General features: G+C 35.1%; 1 protein-coding gene across 1 annotated transcript in view; it reads right to left on the bottom strand.

The window, feature by feature from the left end:
* The window catches only part of LOC107697879 (probable phospholipid-transporting ATPase IIA), a 66,739-nt gene extending 56,213 nt beyond the window's left edge, over nt 1-10,526 (bottom strand). The window contains exons 1-6 of the mRNA XM_016498723.1: nt 10,365-10,526; nt 8,688-8,832; nt 6,681-6,794; nt 6,458-6,566; nt 3,203-3,261; nt 617-668 (exon numbers count right to left, since the gene is read on the bottom strand). Coding sequence (XP_016354209.1) covers nt 617-668; nt 3,203-3,261; nt 6,458-6,566; nt 6,681-6,794; nt 8,688-8,832; nt 10,365-10,432 — 547 coding nt within the window. The 5' untranslated portion in view covers nt 10,433-10,526. The remainder of the gene's footprint in view (nt 1-616; nt 669-3,202; nt 3,262-6,457; nt 6,567-6,680; nt 6,795-8,687; nt 8,833-10,364) is intronic.
* Nucleotides 10,527-11,263: the final 737 nt, after the last annotated feature.

Below are 11,263 nucleotides of genomic sequence, written 5' to 3'. Positions count from 1 at the left end.
TCTGTCTGTCTTAGATTTTTTTTATTCTTAAACTAAAAATAAATTAGAAATTACATTTTATAAACTGGTAAGTAATAACTATGGGGCCTTTTTACCATATAAACATAAATATAATATATAAAACAATATTTATTTTTTACAATATAAAAATAAATATACACAAATAATATATACACATAATAAAAATATAAATTTATGTTCTGTCCAAAATAAATATTCACGAATGATATAAATATAAATATATGTTCTGTCCATAAAGTTGGTTTGTGATTGTTTTTAGTTGTGTTGTTTAATGAGTTCATTTTTTCTAAAACTAAAAATAAAGATGAAATTAAATTCACACATTGTATGCAATCATATAATGCTTTTTAAACAAGCATGAACAGGACACTGGAAACTGGCACGTCTGGTCACCATAATCTAAAGCAGTCAGTGTTTTAAAGAGAATGGCAAAAATCACAATGCATGCCCTCTTTCTGGGCAATTTCAGCGTAGCTCATTAAACGTCCGAGGTTTAGGCTAATGCCTCCATCTACATGCAGTTGCCCACGCGGCCATGTCATTTCCCCTGCCCTTTTGTTGGGGAAATTTGGATGAATGACCGACAGATGTTTACCATTTCTTTCAGAGGTCCGTAGGAAGATCATGTCAGCAGGAACACGCTGATTCTATAAAGGGAGAGATAGGGATTGGAGGAGAAGAAAGAGAGACAAAAAGGTAAAAGATAAAAAGTAAAGACACAAACTCAAGCGTTTCGTCAGCAGCAGTCACCTTGGTTTAGTTGTATAAGTTCAGTTTGGCTTTAATCTACTCAATTACCAGTATTCGGCTGGTTTTAAGAGTACGGCCCGCAGCAAATCACTGGGTGGTGCCCTGTGGCAGCTCTGACCGCCCGTTCCACCCGGCCTGACCCCCGCTTCACTCCCAGCTCTGTTTGTAGTTATTAGAAGATGAATTCGCCACGCTATTAAACTCGGCAGATGTTTCAAAACAGTGGGCGTGACTTCGGTATCTCAAATGTGGGCTATGCTTTTAATCAATTAGGCTTTTGCTATATGCAACCCATAACCCACATGCAAGCTCTAACTGTATATATATTAAGTTTGGGGTGAAAAGAATGTGATATGGACATGCTTTCATTAGATTCACACACGAGGTTGAATAATAATAAAGGTTTTTTACAGTGCTTTTTTAACTAAACCAGATTGAGCGCAGCCTGTGTGAGCCATCTTTCTGTGTAAAATCAACATTTTTAAGAAAATTAGCCTGGTGGGTAATTGGAGACTGCGGCCGCGTCTCAAATAGGGATTGGAGGAGAAGAAAGAGAGACAAAAAGGTAAAAGATAAAAAGTAAAGACACAAACTCAAGCGTTTCGTCAGCAGCAGTCACCTTGGTTTAGTTGTATAAGTTCAGTTTGGCTTTAATCTACTCAATTACCAGTATTCGGCTGGTTTTAAGAGTACGGCCCGCAGCAAATCACTGGGTGGTGCCCTGTGGCAGCTCTGACCGCCCGTTCCACCCGGCCTGACCCCCGCTTCACTCCCAGCTCTGTTTGTAGTTATTAGAAGATGAATTCGCCACGCTATTAAACTCGGCAGATGTTTCAAAACAGTGGGCGTGACTTCGGTATCTCAAATGTGGGCTACGCTTTTAATCAATTAGGCTTTTGCTATATGCAACCCATAACCCACATGCAAGCTCTAAATATTAAACCAAATTGGATTTTCCACAGATTAGGGTTAGAAGATCAAACATATTACATTGAAGGTGAAATACAACGCTTGCCAGAAAGTGGCAGATAGATGCTGACATAATTGATTTATCAAGTCCGAATAATTCAAATACTTCAAAACCTGACATTTCACCCCAAAAAATAAAAAAGAAATATTATATTATATTGATATATATATATTATATTGAATTTGTGCATAATTTTCATGGCAATCAAGCATACTGTCCCACCGATTTTCATTACCATAATGCAAAACCTATAATAGTTTAATTTATGCACATTTTTAAAAAGCCATTATATTTAAGTAACAGCAACATAATTAGAATAATATGAATTACAATAATAATAATTTTAATTGACTTTTAAGTCAATTCCAAGTGCTATGAGATGGGAATGAGAATTTGGTGAGGAAAATAATGCCATAATGCATTTCTTTATGTAAAACATGCAAATACAAATTACAATAAAATTATAATTAAAAAAACTGAGACATTTCACCCCAAACATAAAAAATATATATGTAAAACATGCAAATACTATTATAATAAAATAATATATTGTATTAATGTAATATAGTAAACAAAATACTGTCATTAAAGCAACAGAAACCTAATTAGAATAATATGAATAACATATTCTAGATGCAAAGACACTTTAATGAGAATTTGGTGAGGAAAACATCAGCAATGCTATAATGCATTTTCTTTATTTCTTTATGCAAAACATGCAAATACTATTATGATAAAAAAAAAATATATATATATATTTTTTTTTTAAGTGTGGGGTGAAAAGAATGTGAGCTGGGAATGCTTTCATTAGATTCACACATGAGGTTGCCTAATAATAAAGGTTTTTACAGTGCTTTTTTAACAAAACCAGATTAGCTTAGATTTAAGAAAATTAGCCTGGTGGGTAATTGGAGACTGCGGACGTGTCTCAAATTTCATGTTCTCAGACTTCGCAGGAGGAAACCAACAGCGCAATTCCCTTACAATAGGCTTCAGTCTGCATGGCAGAAAGGCAACAGTTGAACAAAAGGCAACACTAAATACCAGAGTGGAATTAGGCAGGATTACTAATAACCAACCACTGGCCTCGGGTCACATGCTTCAGTCATTCAAAATGATTGACAGCTCTTTCCAGCATGAAATGCTCATAGACCTAAATGGGCCATTGGTTACTTTAATAAATAAATAAATACAATACAAATATTCTATGTTCAATTTATATATCTATAATCAAATTGAGCTCTAGTGTAGCAAAAACCATAGATTTTTGTTTTGAAAATGCACATTCAAGCACTATTTTCATTTTGCTTATAAAGCCTGTTATGTCTTCCTGCCCCACGCAGGGGTCAGATTGCCTTAATCTCAGGGGAAGGTAAACAGCTAAAGCATTGAGAGGTATGAGATGCCATTTGTCAGAAGATCTCAATTCCTAACAATGAGAGAGCTGATTAGCAAACCAACCTTTTCAACAATGATAAGATCTCCAACCTGGATGCCACTACTTTTCACCTTCACGGTTCCTGCGGAGAGAGAGATAAAGAGAAAATCAGACTGATGCATTTAAAAAAAATAAAAAGTGTGAAAACTGTAGCTGATGCATACAATAATAATTTTAAACATTTAAGAACAACATTCAAAAGCAATCTGAAAAAAGCAATGCCTAAAATCTAACAAAAATTCAATTGATTTAGAGTTCCCACGATTTTTAGATTAGAGCATTTTCTAGCCAATTGCAGATTTCAGAGCAAAGCTCATAATTTAAAAAGAAATTCCCTGATATGACTTTGAGAATTTTGTTCAATCCTCATACATTGTGCATTAGAAAGGGTTTATAATCCCCCAACAAACACAAACTTGCATAATAGGAATCAATGAATACAAAAAATTATCTAGGTTTCACCACTGGTCCTAAATCTGCATATTTCATGGCAAACCTCCAGTGAAGATTCATATATTTAAGCCTTCTTTAAGTCCCCATTCAGATTTCTCAAAAGCTCTGAGTGCATATGAGATTTCCATTTGTTTTTAGACAATACCCTCCTATGCGGCTTTACGAGAGTGCTGTGAGAACGATCTCTCATTCCATTGAAAATGCACAGCTAAAATTGTTTGGAAAAGGTCAGGGACCTTTAACCCCTGTGGTGACCTTTACCAATGCATATGTAAGACATTAGCACATATGTGCATTCATTTTGAAATAAAAGGACACTTTTATTGCACTTAGGTCAGTACTATATTGTTGCAGATTTGTTTTATACAAATAGACATTTAAATCAGGGTTGGTTATATTGGGTTATTATTCCTATATTTTATACCTATCGCCTACTTTTTTTTAAAGAAACTCCACTGGTTTAAACCGTTCCCCTACAAGCTGGTCACTTGGTATCGTCCCCTTAAATTTCTAACTTCCAGAAACCAGGAAAAACTGTGTTCTGCTCCGGAAGGTGTGACCTGCGACCATAAATCCCACACCCACCTTTAATGGTGTGAGTCTATTAAAAACTGGCCTGTTGAGGGCCAGTTTAAATATGATGAACTTTGATGTTTTTCATCCCTGTTGGTCTGGGCAGGGCAATCAGAAGCCCTCCCAGGTAGCCAGCAAATGCCACAGCTCCGCTCTATGAGCCTTATATGGAGGCCGTTACTGCCGAGCGCACATACACTGGCTTTATGAGAGAAGAGAGCCTGCCAGATCAAAGGAAGGCATGTGATGGAAACGACAGGAGGTTCTCTTCGTTTTTTATTGTCAGACGCTTTTCATCCCCCAGTATATGATACAATTTACATCCCCACCTCAAATTAAAGACAAACAGCAGTTTGCTTTATGGCTGATGCATCTGCATACTTTAGCACACCTCATCTGTTACTGTTTTTTTTTTTCTAATTTATGGAAATTTTAATGACATAGCAATTATATGAAAAAGTTTGCAAATTACTTAAAATCCTTTACTTAATTTGGTGTAGTGGTCGACCGATATGGGTTTTTTGACAGCCGATGCCGATGCCGATATCTTGGAAAGCAGGGTGGCTGATGGCCGATATAATTTTATTTATTTTAATTTATATTTAAGACATTTTAAACAATTTGAAATCACTAGTTTAAAGTTTGTCGATCGCGCGTCTCCAGTCAAGCAGAACTCTCCTCCTGTCAGCATTCAATTTGCACGGACCGACCGTCACGCAGAGAACACGCGATCATGCAGGATACACATGCACACTTCACAAGATCTCAACTAGATTCGACTAAGTCTGCAAGGTTTGTGAAATTAAATGTTCATTAGTCATTCAAAGATTTAAATGATATAAATGCATATTTGCTGAATGCTGACGGCAAATGAGAAAGTATTATAATGTTTGCCTTTCTATTACTAATAATATTAAAGCAATCTTTATAATACTTTTTTGAATACATTTTAATTCCTTTGTCTAACCCTTCTATCTGATTATTAGATAGACTTCTATCCATATTAGACAGAACTGAACGAGGACAGCGAACAAGTGGGAGAATGTGAGCGGTGTGCGCTCAGGCGCCATCAAAATAAAAGTCCCGCCTCGAACACATCGGCCAACAGGAAAAACTTATCGGCCGATGCCGATATTTGAAAAATGCCAAATATCGGCCGATATATCGGTCGACCACTAATTTGGTGTTCTTGTAAATTTCGCATTATGCTATATTATCACCAAAAACTGGATTAAATATTTTTGTCAACTTGTTTTCTTTCAGTTAGCAAAGGTTTTGTATTTCTTTTTAGAACTGATTGATTGAAACTGAGTAAAAACCTTGGTAATGATAATTTTGGCAATATTCACTCAAAAACTGAGGTGCATAAGCTCAGATCAACCAGTTTGAAATAAGAATTACAAACCTTTACTACATGAAAGAAAATAAGTTTACAAAAAGATTGAATCCAAGATTTAATAATAATACAGCCAACAAGAAATGTATAATCAAGTATTTGTAGGCCAGTCATTTTTGACCAGAAATACAATAGGTATATAAAAAAAAATATATATATATATATATAAAAAAAATAAATGAAATTAAAAATTCACACTACAAAAATAAAAATTAAAAATTAAAAACAATGGTAACTAATCGCAAAAATTCTGAAAGTGACCACATGTTTTATAACACACACTTGCATAATGAATGTAAATTTATATCTATGGCAAAAATCAAACCAAAAAACGACAAATCTATATCTTGAATTGAACGCACACTGCTAGACTTTCACAAAAACATTGACAAGTATGATAACAACGTTAAAAAGTACTGCGTCTACAACAAAAAAAATTATTGTTAAAAAAAAATCCACAAATAAAAAAAACAGCAAATTGCAATCTCGGATTTAACTGCTTATTGCAAACATTTGCAACGCACATTTAGTGCCTACATCACAAATCCATGTGCACTGAATCACCCTAAAAACCATTTAGGCCTACAACAAACAAAAACAAAAACTGATTGCTAATTACAAGGCATTTACATAAAAAAATTATTGCATAGGGAATCAACATCCAAATCTATGGCAAACAATAAAACGGAAACATTAAAAATATACAAAACCAGCAAATAACTCTCTCCAGCTGATTGCTCACTTCGCAACATTTACAACACACATTTAACTAACAAATCTACGCATAAGGAATCAGCTTCATCCAATAAATCTACACACACACACATACGCGTAATAAGTGGAAACAATGGCTCACCTCTTGTGGAGAGTTTACTGTAGATCTGTGAATTGACCTCTTTGTCTCGTAGAAAACATCGCATCTCCTCGACAGCTTCCCTCACGATTGTAATAATCAAAACGAACCCCTTAAGAAAAAATCAAAATAAATGTTAAAAAACAAAGCAAAAAATGTCTTAAAATTTGACCGTGAACATTAATATTAGGGCTCTTTATTATAACGAAGCTGTGGTCGGACTCACCAGAGGAACCCAGTATGTGTACAGAGCTCCTAATCTGAGCTCATTCACAAACTGTGAGCAGGCCAGCAGCAGAAAGTACAGGTTGAAGAAGTATTTGAACTGGTTAAACAACACCTATAAACACAAACACATGATGATGAGTGAAATGACATGAATGAGTGAAACCTGATATGACACTGTTTTACATCTCAAATAATTGTACCATGGTACTGAATATTCATACACTACTGTTCAAAAGTTTGGTGTTGGTAGGATTTTATCATGTTTTTGAAGGAAGTCTTTTATGCTCTCCAAGGCTGCATTTATTTAATCAAAAAGACAGTAAAAATACTAATATTCCGAAATATTATTACAATTCAAAATAACTGGTTTCTGTTTTAATATATTCTAAAATTTAATTTATTCCTGTGATGCACAGCTGAATTTTCAACACCATTACTCCAGTCTTCAGTGTCACATGATCCTTCAGAAATCATTCTAATATAGTTGATATTTCTTATTATTATCGATGTTGAAAACAGCTGTGATGCTTAATATTATATAAAAACTGTAATACATTTTTTCAGGATTCTTTGATGAATTCAAAGTTCAAATGAACAGTATTTATATGAAATAAAAAAATATGTAAATTATATTATAAATGTCTTTACTGTCACTTATGATCAATTTAATGTTTCCTGCATAAAAGTCTTTTTTAAATATAAATAAAAAAGAAAAGAATCTTACTGACCCCAAACTTAATTTTGAACCATATTGTATATCATATTTAGATATCATGCTTTAAAGAAATCATGCTATTACCATAGTACATGTCCAAAAAAGCATGGTACTACTATGGCACTTTTTTGTTAGTGATATTAAAGGATTTCTTCCCTTAACATTTTCAAATTCATTTCAACATATTTCCATCAACTATGAAACACACATATGTGACCCTGGAGCACAAAAGCAGTCTTAAGTCGCTGGGGTATATTTGTAGCAATAGCCAAAAATACATTGTATGGGTCAAAATTATCTATTTTTCTTTTATGCCAAAAATCATTAGGATATTAAGTAAAGTTCATGTTCCATGATGATATTTTGTAAATTTCCTACCGTAAATATATCAAAACTTAATTTTTGATTAGTAATATGCATTGCTAAGAACTTCATTTGGACAACTTTAAAGGCGATTTTCTCAATATTTAGATTTTTTTGCACCCTCAAATTCCAGATTTTTAAATAGTTGTATCTCGGCCAAATATTGTCCTGTCCTAACAAACCATACATCAATGAAAAGCTTATTTATTCAGATTTCAGATGACGTATACATCTCAATTTCGAGAAATTGACCCTTATGACTGGTTTTGTGGTCCAGGGTCACATATTGGCTCAGGTAGCAAGCACCATTCAGCTAGAATTACATGTGTTTTGACGATGCCAAACAGAGCTTCAAGTGTTTACATTAAACCACCTCTCTGTTTGCTTTTTGTTATATGAAAGAGTTCTAGGCACTCATTTACAAAACATTCAGAATTTAACTTTATCATTTGTCCTTCAAAACATTCAAAATAACCGGAAGGCATTTGCAATGCAAATTTTTTTTTGTTTCCATAAAGCAATCTGGTCAAGGTTGCTTTTAAAAGTGGCACCCGGCACGGCGTGAAGAAACGAGATTTTTACATTTTGTGTAAATGTGAAAACTCCAAGTTGCTAGGGTGTTCTGGGTGGTTGCCAAGACATTGCTACACTGATGCGAAAGTGTTCTGCGTTTGCTAGGGAGATCTGGGCGGTTGCTTATTGGTCAAAGTCAAAATTAAAGATTTTGATGCAAGTCTCCGAGAGTGTCTGAAATCAAAACTCTGCTCACAAAAGCAACACACCTCGCCTAAATGTTTCAAACTGCTCATGGTTGACCACCAGAGCAATTAAAAAACATGTTAAGCAACATAGATCGTTGCTCAACACGTTCTTGAATTACTCCGGTGGTTAACACCAACTTCTCTCTGAACGTTCGTAGTCACTCACCCCTGGCAGGAAGGTGAAGAAATTGTATTTTTGGTTGTTTATGACATTTCTTGGGTATCTCTGCTCTCTCTTTTCTGGATGGCCCAACCACACGGTCCGAGGACGGAAATCTCCCCCACCGCAGCATCTGGACCATGGGCAGCACCTAAATACACAACATCATCATGAACGTGTGGCTTGATTCACAAAGCACTTCAAATACAGATACAGAGATGGAATAATGGATGCTGGAATTTCACTGCAGCCACAGAAATATTTTCAAGCAAGCAACACAAGCGTGTCAGTAAATATTAGCTTTCACCATCTACCTCTTACCAACACCTTCATCAAACAAACTCTTATCAAGAACTATATATATTGGGTATTTTACTTCCATATATGTGAAGCATAACTGAATGACAACAGCTTATAGAAAATAAAACTAAACTGACAAACTCAATTTGTGAATTTAAGACATTTAGTGAATCACAAACCCTGCATTTGTTTTTAATTTAGTACATGAGCTATATCTGTCTTGAAAATACATTTAGAAACAAAAAAAAAAGATTACAGTTTTGAATTAAACAGACATTTTTGTGTTTATTTCATTTTTAATAATACACAATAATCCCTGTGCTAAAGTACAAGTAAGTTATTACTTTTCCTTTTTTTGTAATTTAATTAGTTATTTATTCTCATGTAATTGCATTAAATACAGTATAGACTATAGAACAATTCTATATAAAAAAATAACTGATATAACATCAAAATTTAACATCTAATGTTAAAATATATGTTTTTAATGCAACCTTCTCCCTTTAAATACCCCAGTCTGTTCAAGAATAGTTTATGCAATTTTATATTATTTATTTTAAAGAATTAAAAGAGCAGTTTCATGTCTATCCTTCTGTTGTTCAACTGGTCGAGGATGATATGGGATTTAGAATGTAATTAGTAATAAGTAATGCAATTTTTTTTAGAGAGAGTGATTAGTATACGTAATACACTGAATATAATTAGTACCTAGAAATGTATATATGCAATGTATTTAGGTATTCCTAGGCATTTAAAAGAATACTATGGTACTACCATGATACATGTCCAGAAAACATGGTACTTATTTGCTTAGTGAAAGCCACCAGAGTTACAGCATCAATAATTGTAGCAATTGTGGCATTTCGACGGAAACTGTGGTTACCGTGGTGATTTTATATGCACGTGCTTATAAATAGCTGGACAATTGTATGCATGGCAATCAAAGACTGATCAGGGTGCCAAGTGTGTCGGCCATCCTCATAAAAGGCCTTAAAATCATCACACCGAAAATATTTGGCCAAAAAGAACATAATACATAGGGAGAAATATTTATTTTTTTCTTTAAATATTGAGACACATCCTTAACAACAATTCACCTGTGTCCCGGAACACGGATGTGCACTTGCCTCTCCCATATACAACAATATCAAGACTAATATCGCCCAGACGACATCTTCATAGCGAATATTCAACGCTATATAAAAAATAATAATAAAATAATGAGTTAACCAGTGTCACGTCGCGAAATTATGTCGTTATCGACAGCATTTTGCGGGTTAATGGTTGCAGTGCTGTTAGCCATCATGCTATCATCCATAAACAAGCCTCCATTTTCCAGTCGACGCGTTTTTGTTGTCATTTAACGTCGTTTCGTGCTCTTACCCGTCTCTTCGTTTGTTGTCATGTCGTTTTTTGTGTCGGACGGGCTGCAGCGGAATGTTGTCCGTCATTGTAGCCCGCAGTGGAGCAGCAGTCGCCCGCGCGCTGGGCGGAGGCTGATGGGTAAGTTAGTTAGGGCTGCGCGCGTTCAACATGATGGGACTCAACAATATCAGCACTCTGGCCTGTGTGTTTCAGCCATGCACAGGCATTATTCTCTTTGCTTATCATTATGCATTGTTTTTTTCTTTAGAATTACTCAGACGCTGGATATAAGTTTGTGCTCAATGACATATTGCTGTGGTAATAGTGTTTTTGTAGTTTCACCGAACTGTTGTATGGATAGTATAGCCTATCCTGTTTTCATCTTGAACAAATTTGTGTCTAAAACAGAAGTTAGACAAGGTTCTATCTGCCATTTTTTGTCAAAATGTAGTTATTCACATATTCTTATTCTGTGAGAACTTCTTTACATTATGTGATAAGTTTTGGGACTTGTGTATGAAAGAGACTTGTTCCCCATATCACTAAATGGAATGCAAAAACTTTGAAGCTCTATATCTCGAAACTGCTCAGAATGCAGATAGAACCTTATAATTCCAAGGTGACAAAGTGTATATGTTCTCACCACATTAAAACATGTAAAATAGCCATAAACCATGCTAATATTATGGTTTTCTTGTAAATCCTAGTGACTAATGACGTGACATGTGGCCAAGTATGGTGACCCATACTCGGAATTAGTGCTCTGCATTTATCCCATCCAAAGTGCACACACACAGCAGTGAACACACACACACACACACACCCACCCGGAGCAGTGGACAGCCATTTTTTTGCTGCAGCGCCCGGGGAGCAGTTGGGGGTTCGGTGCCTTGCTCAAGGGCACCTCAGTCGTGGTA

The sequence above is a fragment of the Sinocyclocheilus anshuiensis genome, unplaced genomic scaffold (genome assembly GCF_001515605.1).
Source record: "Sinocyclocheilus anshuiensis isolate Anshui unplaced genomic scaffold, SAMN03320099.WGS_v1.1 scaffold78, whole genome shotgun sequence".
Lineage (NCBI taxonomy): Eukaryota > Metazoa > Chordata > Actinopteri > Cypriniformes > Cyprinidae > Sinocyclocheilus > Sinocyclocheilus anshuiensis.
The sequence above is the reverse complement of the archived record's forward strand: the minus strand, read 5'-3'. Positions and strand labels throughout refer to the sequence as shown.